The 12622-nt window shown below is 39.8% G+C and overlaps 1 protein-coding gene across 1 annotated transcript in view; it reads right to left on the reverse strand.

The window, feature by feature from the left end:
- Nucleotides 1-252: 252 nt before the first annotated feature.
- Nucleotides 253-12622, reverse strand: part of BTC (betacellulin) — a 42455-nt gene continuing 30085 nt past the window's right edge. The window contains exons 4-7 of the mRNA XM_067036248.1: nt 9399-9516; nt 3888-4034; nt 2055-2110; nt 253-402 (exon numbers count right to left, since the gene is read on the reverse strand). Coding sequence (XP_066892349.1) covers nt 314-402; nt 2055-2110; nt 3888-4034; nt 9399-9516 — 410 coding nt within the window. The 3' untranslated portion in view covers nt 253-313. The remainder of the gene's footprint in view (nt 403-2054; nt 2111-3887; nt 4035-9398; nt 9517-12622) is intronic.

Here is a 12622-nt window from a genome sequence, read left to right on the forward strand (position 1 = left end):
ATCCTAGATTCTTAAAAGAATTAAGGAAATCATGTATTTCAAACTCTTAGAATATAGTAAGTTTTGGATAAATGGTAGCTTTATTATTAATTCAATTCCTCAGATCTAAACTCCTTCCTACTCTTCTTTTTTGTTTGACTAGTAATCCCGGTGACAAAACTTAAGTGGAAGTTTATTAAATTTCCCTTCTTAACTGGGTGCTTTTCCCAAATACTATATAATAATAAAATTATTATTATTATAAAAACCATAGTAAACAACACAAATTAACATTACAAACCAAAAGTAAATACATTATTTAAAATTCGTTTTGCTAGCTGTTTTCCTGAGACACAGTCTGTCCATTTTCAAATGAGTAAGGTGTTTTGTAGCTTGCCACCAGCCTGGAGGTATCGTCATAGACTGCAGGAAAAAGGACAAAAAGAGCGAGCCATTGAAAAGAAATGTACTACGTAATTACAAAAAATATCTAGAGCCAGCATTTTTGTTTTCAATTCATCTGTGTCATTCTGGTAATAAGTTAGGAGAATATTATAATTTCTTGATAAGCATTTACTATAGGCTCTTAATCTGCTGGGCGTTCCTGGGAAAGGAGATTCTTTGCACTGTGGGGCGAGCTATATATAGAAAGTCACCTTTCTCTCTTGCTGGATGGGAACAAGAAAGCATGTGGCCTTGATTGCTGCTGGCCTCTTCTATGACCTAAGAGGAATTAGCCAAAGATGAAGCCAACTCTTCAACTGGTGAACAGAAAGACAGAAATAAATGTTCTCTGCATGGGAACTCTGGTACAAGCAAGTGTGAATACTACCTTCCCTCTGGACTGCCAGTGCATGTGAGCCAGTACACTTCCTTTATTTTAAACCAGTTTGGTTGTGCTTGATGCCTTACAGACAAAACAACCCTGTCTGACTGAGCTAGTTACGCTCCGTGTGCCCCCTCGAGTCTTCCTCTGCTATGCTCCGCGCTCCAGGGGGGCTGACCTACAGATTGCATCACAAGGGCTCCCAGGCCCTCTGGATTCTCATTGAGTTTGGCTAGTGGGAGGCACCTGCCAAAGATCTGAAGGCAAGAGGAGAAAAGGTTTGGGGGCATTTTTCTCCACTTCCTGCCTCCTTCATTGTTTAGGTGCCTGCTGTGGCTATTTCCATCCACAGCTACAGCTGCTGCCTGGTGGGGTCTTCCAGCACAGCCAGATTCTCAATGCCAAGGTAACTCTTCCCCGGCATTTCAGCCTCCTGCAATTGCTAGACTCTGGGAGCCTCAACGTTCCTATGGGTGCCCTCATCCCTGCTCTCCCAGCCCCTTCATCGAAATGTCTTTATTGGATCATCCGAGAGGATTTGTGATTCCTGCTGAAATCCCAAATGATAGAATATTTAAAAGAGCTTAGAACAGTGCTTGGCATGTGGTAAATGCTCAATAAATGCAGTTATTAAAATATTGCTTTTGGGGCTTCCCTGGTGGCGCAGTGGTTGAGAGTCCGCCTGCCGATGTAGGGGACACGGGTTCGTGCCCCGGGCCGGGAAGATCCCACATGCCGCGGAGCGGGTGGGCTCAAGTAAATAAAATAAAACCCAACTATTAAAATATATATATATATATTGCTTTTGTTATTTCCTTTCAGTGTGAGATGTCTAAACTAAAATTCTTCTTTCTTGTGATATATTGGAAAAATATATCAAATATCTTATAATATTTTATAAGAATATAAAATAATGACCACAGCCATGCAGAACTAGAAAGCAGACCGATCTCAGCACATTAGAAAAAGTATATAAAAGTCCACATTCTATCTCTGTGGTAGAGTGACATCCAAAAGAAAGATATGAGAAAGTCTTTTATTTGGCTTCAGATTCTATGAAAAAACAAGTCAATTTATTTTTAGATGTTTTTAAACATAATCAAATTCCAAACAATGATTTACCCGATGCAGTTAAGCCCTACTTCACCAGGTAAATGTCACCTGTTCCCCATCTACCAAGTTTATCACACTTACCATTAAGCAATACTAGTCTCTTGAATGTCATCATTTATAGGAGTTATATCTTTACCCAGAGTTTCCATTTCTTCTTCCTTCTTTATTCTTTCTCGATGTTTCAGAAGAGGACTTGGAAAACAAAGTGTTAGAAATTAGTGTGGTCCTATTAGTTAATGCAATTACAAAATCAATCAAGAGAGCCTATGATCTTATTTCTAGACTGTTAAAAATGTATAGGTTCCTTTTTAAAAAAAAAAAAATTTAGGTTCTCTCTTTATCCATCCCTTTCTCTAGGCTCACATGATAGCTACAATAGCATCAGTGTGGATAGGGTGTAGTTATTGGTACATAGGAAGAATATGGTACCTAATAGTTGATAGATCTTGGTGAGCACAAGAAAATTTTTCAGGCCAAGTCATTTTACAAAATAGACTGATAAGCCTTATTTAATGTATAAATAAGAAATAGTACAAAATGGGAACAGACATAAGAAAACCTAGAGACTGAGTGAGGGTAGCCTCTGGATATGTTAATTAAGTTTCTAGATGTACTAATTAAGAAGTGTGTTAGATATTCTGGGCTGTAGTCCAGTTTTCTTAAAGTAAAATTAATGTAATAAAATAGGGAATTTCCCAGCTCTGCCCCAAACTTGGCCTTATAAAAACTCCTTTTTGCCATAAAGTAGGTAAAATCTTAAAAAAAACACCTTTCAATTTTATAGCTGGGAGGAATCCTACAGATTATTTGGTTTAATCCTCTGTCTTACAGAAAATAAAATTAAAGTTTAAAGAGGTTAAGAAACTTGTCCAAGGTCTCAAAGATGTCTAATGACAGAGCTGGGACAAAAATCACTCTAGGCTGCAGATAGCTATGCTAATGCCTTTCTACCCAGAATGTTGTAAAGAAAGGCATCATGCAACACCCTCCTCTAATAAATACCACAGCCCGAGGGTAAATGTAACAATTTAGGAGGCTTCTCAAGACAAGAAGGTAGCATTTTAGAAAATGCCTTTTTAGCAGGCTATGTGGGAGTCCTGGCCTGATAAAAAATTTGATGAGTTTCCAAAACTAACTTAAGAATTATACCAAGCCATTCTGCCTCAAAGAAAAAACAAGGTTTTTCTTAATTACCAAAGATGAGGTATATAATGAAAAGTAAAGACAGGAGGGACAGTGCAGTCATCTTTCATAAATAAAATTCATCATTTTAATGTGACCAAGAAAAAAATATTTTTGTTTGTTTCCATCTTTCAAAGTTGTTGTGTCATGGTACACTTTAAGAAAATAAAAGTATTGTTTAGCCTATTAATAAACCCACATAAAATATGATGGACTTTAGGACTAAATAACTGACTTCTTAAATTGAGATATAACTGATATATAGCATTGTATTCATTTCAGGTATGACTTGATATTTGTTTATTTACAAAACGATCACCGCAATAAGTTTAGTTAACATCCATCACCACACTTAGTTACAAAAGTTTTCTTTCTTGTGATGAGAATTTTAAGATGTCCTCTCTAAGCAACTCTCAAATATACAATACTGTATTATTAACTATAGTCACCATTAGTACATTACATCCCCAGGACCTATTTATCTTACAACTAGAAGTCTGTACATTTAGGTCACCTTCATTCATTTTGCCCACCTCCTTTTTTTTTAAATTAGGAGATTTATATAAATTTTATTTTAAATTACAATAATTATGCTCAGAAAATGACAAAAATTTTATGTCCTGTGTTTATTATAAATGCTCCTAAATAAATGATGGCAAACTGTGAAAAGTGATTTAAATCAAAGCAAAAAGGAAAGAGGAAAGTTAGGAAGGAGGGAAGAAAGGAAAGAAGAGAGGAAAGATAAAAGTTTTCAGATTCCCTTAAAGTTAAATTTAAAAGTACTTACTGACAGCATGTGCAGACACCGACCACCAAAATGATAAAAATTACCATAACTGCTATCAAACAAATCACCAAAATCTGCCCTCTATCTCCTCTCAGGTAAAACAAGTCAACTCTCTCACATCTGGCCCCAGCGAAGCCTTCATCACAGCTATAAAAGTGAAACAAGAAGAGGGCAACAAGGTCAAATGTGAAAGACTTTCAAAACTCTTTACTGTTTCTTTTTTGAAGAAACTAACACTGTATTCATTACTTGGAATTAATAAAGGGTGTAGTTCCTTAAAAAATGTTAAGTTGTACAACCACTGTGTTCATGAGAAATTTCATTCTCTGCTGAAAACCTGTCATCCCTTGAACATCATTAATAATATGCCCAATATCAGTAAACAGGGATGATAATTTACTAAAATCTGTCTTGAAAGGAAGGGGGTGATAAAATTCCCTACACAGCACTCCCAAGTGTTTAATACCCCCAGGACAGGGAATTCAAAAAGCCCCAGGATTTCCCATTTCATCATAGGACAATACAAAACATTTCAGTGCGCCCAAATTCTCCTATTATAAATTATTTTTAAAGTATATGGTTTTATATGATCAAACATGGAACACATAGAAAGCTCCATAAATGTTATTCTACAGGATTTCTCTCCCCCCAACCCCTAGCCCCCTGGCCTCTCTTTTTAACTTCCATGCATCTGTTCTGGTTCTACTGCTTTCAGGAGTAACAGCTAGGAATGACTCTTCCCTTCACCACCTCCCCAACTGCACCCCCTCAAAATACAATAGGTCTCATCCTCCCTAGTTCCTTTATCTGACCCTCTGAGGCCACATATTCAGAACTGTACACTGTTCCCTCCACTCTACTCTAAATGCCCCTGTTTCCTATGGCCCGAGTAAAGTGCTGTGACCAGAAATCAACAGACTCTCCAAATGGCACTAATCTCCCCCTCTCATTCTTCCAACTTTGTCAACACAGTCCTGAATTCACCTCAACTTTGCAGATGCCCCACGTCTGAAGGCGCAGATACAGAGCCATTTGACCAAGCTGAGATTTGTTCAAGCAACCCTCAACTCCCTAAAGCTCAATGATTTAAGGACCATCCACAGTATTCTCTGAATTGTGTAAGATGCGTAAAAGATGACTAAGAAGTTTGTCTAAGGCTATTTTAAAACCAAAATTATATGTTGTAACATCAACACCTTTGCACTGACAAATATTCTCCCTTTTTCTTCTCCTCAGACTTATTCAAAACACAAAGAGATACTGGTCATATACATAATTATTGAAATCTCAGAAAGATGAAGCTCTACTTCTTACAAAGATTCCTGTGCAACCTCATTTTTTGTTGTGTTTGTTTCTTTGTTTGTTTTACGAAAGGATCTATTGCCAGGCCACTCAAGCGTTTATGTTTGATAAGAGCTAAGGCAGTTAATTCCCACAAAGCTTTATTTCTCAAGTAAGGAGACCCCTTACTGGCAATATTGTAACTGATACAAAAAAAAAAAAAAGCCTCGCTCAGTCACAACCATCAATTGAAAGGTGAGGCTCAATACAAGCAAAGGAGAAAAAACACCTAATGCCATCTATTGCAAAATGACCCCAGGATGTATGAGGGAAAATTGCTTCCTTCAAGATAGCTAGGCTCTTCATTGCAAGGTCAAAATAACAGGAAGAGAGCTTAGAAATCTCTTGAAATATCAAAAATCCTTTGCACATAGGACTGGAACTGGGGGGAAAAAAATCCCTTTTAATTGCATGTGTGGGAGGGAGGTCTTTAGAGGTTTTTTTTTTTTTTAAGTTTACAATTAAAATCTACAAATAGAGTCTCTTCCAATTAGTAGAAATGTTTCTCTAACAAATTTACTAAATACAGCATTTTAAAACAATAACTGTGCCCATAAAGTACATAGCAATTACTTGCTGCTCTTTTAGAATGTTTTTCTAATTATAAGCTCTGGGTTCAGTTGCTCACCCATGCTTTAAATGAATTTCTCAGTAAGCAGTCCTTCCTGTAACTTATAACCCAATGAAGCCATGTAGCTGGTAAGACTCATACACAGCCAGTTACAGTGGCTCTCACGTTGTTTCACTGCTCATCAAATTAATATCATATCAGCTGATGGTCATTCCAATGGGAGAGGAAGAGGCAAAGGGTGAAAGATGCTAGTAGATGTTTAATAAATGCTGAGCAAATGAATAAATGAGTTTTTTATTTAATAAACATCTTATAAATTAAAATTAAAAGATGCTATGACCCTTGAGGACTCTGAAAAATCAGGATTTGGGACTGCTATTCTGAAATAATCACCAGACACGGTTCTAAGAGATGTATAAGTATTAACTCAATTGACCCTTATAACAACCCTTGAAGTAGGTGCTATGATTAACCCCATTTGACAGGTGGAGAAACTGAGGTAAAGAGAAAATAAGTGAGTGGGGTTGGATTCAAATGCAGGAAGTCTGGCTCCCCAGTTCATGTACCCACCCACATGTAACACTACCTAAATGAATTGTGCCATGTAAATAAATCAAAGTTATGTACCTGGAAACAAACCATCTCCATTCCAAGAAAATACTGAGAAGACTAAGAAGGGACTTGAGTTATCTGAAACACACTTTAGTTTTTTATGTAAAGACAGGAGTCCACAAACTCCTATGATCCCAAGCAAAAGGAGATATTTATGGTTTCCCGAGATAGTGTAATCACCAATGACAAGACAGCTTTGCTTGATCTGTGCTACACCAAGTCACCTAAAAGGTCAGGCCTAAGATGTGTACCTCCCATTCACTTGAATGGTACAACTTATGGAACATTTACTCTGTGCTGGGTATCACAATAAGTACTTTTGCCTGATGTATTATTTTGCTTAATTTTCAACACTTGAAAGGAAGATGTTATCTTCTTTTATAGATGATAAAACACTCAGGGGCTTCCCTGGTGGCACAGTGGTTAAGAATCCGCCTGCCAATGCAGGGGACACGGGTTCGAGCCCTGGTCCGGGAAGATCCTACATACCGTGGACCAACTAAGCCTGTGCGTCACAACTACAGAGCCTGTGCTCTACAGTCTGCGAGCCACAACTACTGAGCCTGCGTGCCACAACTCCTGAAGCCCGTGCGCCTAGAGCCCGTGCTCGGCAACAAGAGAAGCCAACGCAATGAGAAGCCCACGCACCACAACGGAGAGTATCCCCTGCTCACAGCAACTAGAGAAGGCCCATATGCAGGAACCAAGACCCAAAGCGACCAAAAATAAATGTAAGTAAAATAAATAAATTTATTTAAAAAAAAAAAACACTCAGGAAAGGTGACTGACCCATTGTTAATGCTGCTTATAACTGGCGGAAACAAAATCTTGACTTAGGTCTGTCTTACTCCAAAACCTGAGTCCTGATTCGTGTGCTCTTCCTCCTCCCCTTGATTTTTGTATCATTCCACCACTAAGAAGGTGTTCCTGGTTCAGATTAAGGTCTTGGTTTTGACATCTAGCACAGAACTAGATGAACCATGACAGAGGGACTTGTTCATTTATTCGTCAGACATTTCTTGCGCATCTAGTAAATTCTAGGCACTGTGCTTAGCACTGGAATATGAAAATGAATAAGCCATCATCCCTGACCTCTAGGAGCCCACAGCCACAGAAGGGATGTCCAGAGAAATCAACAGCGATGCTCCAGGGAAAAAAACTTTCATAGAAATGTGACTGAATCACAGAGGAAGGACATTGAACTCAAATCAACGCAGGGGTCCAGGAGGAGCTGATGTTTGAGCTGTATCTTAAAGTGTCAGTAAGAATAAACTTTCAGACTATGAGAAAAGCTTGTCTAATAAGCCATGCAAAGGAATGTAGGATTATGGAAGAACATTGGGTAATGTGGTGAGAGACGTGGCTAGAAAGTCAAGGCAGGATCAGAGAAGCTAGGGAGAAAATGGGTTTTAACCTCTGACTGAGGGGGACAGGCTGTGTATTGATCTCAGGCAGGTAGATTACACCCTGTGGTTTTCATTCTAGAAGGCAGCAATATTAAAGAACAGTACATCTACAGATATAGGGACCAGTTAAAGAAATGTACTGGGTTAAAGGGCATTAATCTTTTAAAAATTCATTATATTCTCCCAAGTCAGTGAGCAATTAAATGAATTTTTTTAAAAAATCAACTCCTGGACTTCCCTGGTAGTGCAGTGGTTAAGAATCTGCCTGCCAATGAGGGGGACACGGGTTCGAGCCCTGGTCTGGGAAGATCCCACATGCCGTGGAGCAACTAAGCCCTGCACCACAACTACTGGGCCTGTGCTCTACAGCCTTTGAACCACAACTACTGAGCCTGTGCGCCTAGAGCCCGTGCTCTGCAACAAGAGAAGCCATGGCAGTGAGAAGCCCGCACACCACAATGAAGAGCAGCCCCTGCTCGCCACAACTAGACAAAGCCCGCGCACAGCAACAAAGATCCAACGCAGCCAAAGATAAATAAATAATAAAAATAAATAAAAAATAAATAAAAATAAAATAAAAATAAATATAAAATAAAATAAAAATAAAAATAAATAAATAAATAAATAAACAAAAATCATCTTTATTTTTCCCAACACATGCACAAGCACATTTTCCTTATTTCCTTACATTAGCTTTTTTTCTTATTCCCCTCGAAGTATTATCTGTGTATATTGATTTTTAAATTAAATTTAATTATAATCAAACTTTGAAGAAGTCCATGACTCTTCAATGTTCCACTATATCAGGGCTTGGAATCACTGTTCTGAGATAATTGTGAAAAAAAAAAAAAAAAGAATACTGGGGCAACTACACAGAAGAACATCAACATTCTATGACTTTAGGTCAAAAATATGCTTAAGAAATCATATTGCTCCTCTACGAGGTAGGGTCTCAGACAGCACTTTAGAGAGACATCTTTAGAAGAAAGTAAATATTTAAGATATGCAAAAAATTTGTTTGTGCCTGAGTAAAATTAAACTTGGACTCAATCTACCAAGAGTTGGAAAGAGAACTTTCCTCCCAGTTCCCTGCTGTACTAAACAGGCTTTGTGAATCTCTAAAAATAGGACTGATTTCCATGCACTTAATTGACACCTGCAAAACTAGCTTGTAATTTGGCAGAAATTCCTTCATATTTACATTCACCTAACACATGCCAGAAGACTGTGTTTGCATTCGAGTGCAATAAACCCCTGGGAATTCAGTTGAGCTGAAAACCATCCTTAACACTGGACAGAAACAGTTTTGCTTGCGCAAGGCAGCAGAAGACACAGCCCTGCCTGGAAGGCGATCTGGACTCTCGCACGGTCATATTTCAGCAGGAAAGTGTGCGTCAGTTTCTCCATAAGTAGCTGTCCAACGGGGCCCCTAAACAAGTGGTTCAGGGAGGGGAGGGGGTAGGACCAGGGGGAACTGCATCCCGACAGATGGCTGGATTAGCTCAGACTTTCCAGGCCTGTCACCCCACAAACCGGCACCAGTCTGTACCCCTTTGCTTGTCGGCTCAGTGCTTCACTTACACGCAGGAGGGCGTCTGCTCGGCCACCACGAAGCGACATCTCCCTTTAATGCAGTAATGCTTGTACTGCTTGGGGCACCGAGAGAAGTGGCCTCTTCGCTTTGGCTGTGTGGTCGTAGCTGAAGAATGAGAAATGATTCAATAAATCAACTCACTTTAAATATACATTTGTAAGTAGAATCATATTCCTAATTGTGCTGCCAGTTTTTTTTGTGGAATATACTCCAATCTCTCATTTCTCCTTCTCCCCACACTGGCATATGTCGGACTTTTGTGATCCGACACTAGCCCTAGAGATTGGCTAATGGGGATTGTGACAGGAATGTTTCGTATTTTAACTAAGATTTCTGCCCAAACTACCTCTCAGAAACGTTAGTGTTGTTTGAAGGGTAAAGCATAATTGTGGTAAGAGAGAAGGCTCTTCTTCCCATGAAGATTGTCAGAGACATGGGGCTGATGGCACTGAAAAGAGAGAAGGGTTTTTTCCTTTCTTTTTCTTTTTTTAACTTAAACACAGCACTTAGTGCCAGATGCTGGTCTGTATGCTTTATATAGAGCGTCATCCCTCGGTATCTGAGGGGGATTCGTTCCAGGACCCCAGGTGACACCAAAATCCGCAGATGCTCAAGTCCCTTGTATTAAAAGGCATTTACAGTCGGTCCTCGGTATCCCCCAGTTGGGATCCGTGGTTGGTTGAATCTGCGGATGCAGAACCCACGGATTCGGAGAGAGGGCTGTATTTACTCATTTCCTACTCAAAAGAGGTTTGTGAGGGAAGCACTGTTCTAACTGCTATTTATGGATGAGCAAAGCACAACTCAAAGAGGCTAAATCACTTTCCCAGATCATGCAGCTAATATGTGGCAGAACTGGTCCTCAAACCCAGGCAGTCCTGTCGCAGAGTCCATGCTTCTGCCTGCTCCACTATGGTGCTCTGTCAGGCAGGTAGCCGTCATCTGCTCTCAGCCTGCGGCACCCACAAATCCTGCTTCTCTGAATGGGAGATTATCCCTCTCATCTGACCCCTGGAGGGTTTCTCTTGCCCTGAAGGAGGAAAACACTGTAAACTTCATATCCAGGATTTCACTTCTACACTGACTTCCTTGTCTTCCCTTTCAGAATCCTAATTGCCTAATTTTTCAAAGTGGGAGCCAGGGGGTGTAATATGGAGTGATTTCTCCATCGTTTACATGTAGAAAGCTTCAAGAAACAAGGATTGTCAAGAGAAACGGTAAAGAAATACTAACTAGCTGTTCCATGTGTTGATTCACAACAGACACCTGCCCACACCCAGAGAAAACTTCTAACTAGCCAGCTCCAGCCCAGGGTCGGCCTTTCCATAGTCATGGTATGACCGACAGCTTGCAGGACTCAGACACCTGTGGAACCAGGAAGCCTACAGTGGTCACTTCAGAGGGCATTTCACACTAGGCTTGGTATGGCACCTGGCACCCCAATGACATTACACAATCCCTTTATAAATAGCAGTGACTACTAAACTTCTTAATTAATATTATGAAATGAGTATATGTATGTGTATATATATATATATATATATATATATATATATATATATATATATATATATATAAATTGCCCAGGGTCACCAGAGAGGAGAATTGCAAAGGACTCTGGATGATCTATATACAGCAAATTTCTGTGATGCCAGGTCACAGAGTTTCAGAGGGTGACAGAATGTTGTTGAGGCGCTGGCTGACCTGGTTTTGGTTGGTGACTTGATTACCAGACATGCTGACTTCCTGTACATGCCAGATATTTGCTCCCATGCATGCCAATCAATGGGACTCTTATTTTTTTTTTTTATTTATTTTTTTTTTTTTGCGGTACGTGGGCCTCTCACTGTTGTGGCCTCTCCCGTTGCGGAGCACAGGCTCCGGACGCACAGGCTCGGCGGCCATGGCTCACGGGCCCAGCCGCTCCGCTGCACGTGGGATCTTCCCGGACCGGGGCACGAACCCGCGTCCCCTGCATCGGCAGGCGGACTCTCAACCACTGCGCCACCAGAGAAGCCCGAGACTCTTATTGAAATTTCTCCCAGAAATAACTGCGAAATGTCTCAAAGGCAAAGATCTGTGTATTTTGGCAAATAAATCGATCAAATGAAGGTCAGCTTCCATCCATCAAGTACTTCCTCTTTCCATAGCCCTGTAGTAGGCGTTGGAAAACATCAAAGAAATAAGGGATATACTATCTAACTATCTACACTGGTACAATAGAACAAATGTAAGTCAATAAAAAGCAACAAACCAGTAAAAACAACCATAGTAACCATGGAAACATGGAAACAGTGGAAAATATATTAGCTTAGGAGGAAGGAAATTAGTGTTTCATTTTCAGCTCTGCCGTTCATGAGCCCTATGGGTCCAGGCAAGCTAATTAAGCTGTCTGAGCCTCAGTTTCATCATTTGGAAATTGAAGATGATAACATCTACCTTAAAGGACTATTGAGAGGCTCAAATAAAAAATACTTGTGGAAATTCCTAGCAAAGTACCTGGGACAATAAAGTCCTCAGTAAATGAGTTGATTCTAGAATCTTGAAAATCTTGACAATTCTAAGACAAATCTTGTGCCAGTACAAAGAGGGCTTATCTAATTAAAGAAAATTTCTAGGAAATGTAGACTTTTTTAGGAGGAGGTGAGCAAGCAGTTGAGTTGTGGAGAATGTCAAGAGCAAAAGCTTGGGGTCAGGAATATGCCAGCCTTATGCAGGAGGTGGGTGGTAGATTTAATGGATCTGGAAGAGACCTGAAGGAGAGCAGCCAAGGATGGCTGTGAATGGAAGTCAAAGACCACAAATGTCAGTGGGCTGAAGTGTTTACCCTTGAAATACAAGGTGGGAGAGAGCTGAAGAAGGTTCTTATGGATTAAATTACATGAAATATGTAAAAACGAAACTGTGAAGTATTTTAGCAATGTATTAGACAGGAAGGTGCAGAATGGATTAAAGTAGGAAGATGCCAAGGGGGCAAAGAGGAATCCAAGGCATACCCGAGCCATGCAGACATATATGATATAGGCCTGGGGCAGGGAAATGGAGGGCAAGGAGATGAATTTAAGACTAGATAATCAACAAGGACCTACTGTATAGCACAGGGAACTCTACTCAATACTCTGTAATAACCTGTATGGGAAAAGAATCTGAAAAAGAATAGATATATGTATAACTGAATCACTTTGCTGTACAACTGAAACTAACACAACAC

Source organism: Kogia breviceps, chromosome 6 (genome assembly GCF_026419965.1).
Source record: "Kogia breviceps isolate mKogBre1 chromosome 6, mKogBre1 haplotype 1, whole genome shotgun sequence".
In the NCBI taxonomy this organism is placed as follows: Eukaryota; Metazoa; Chordata; class Mammalia; order Artiodactyla; family Physeteridae; genus Kogia; species Kogia breviceps.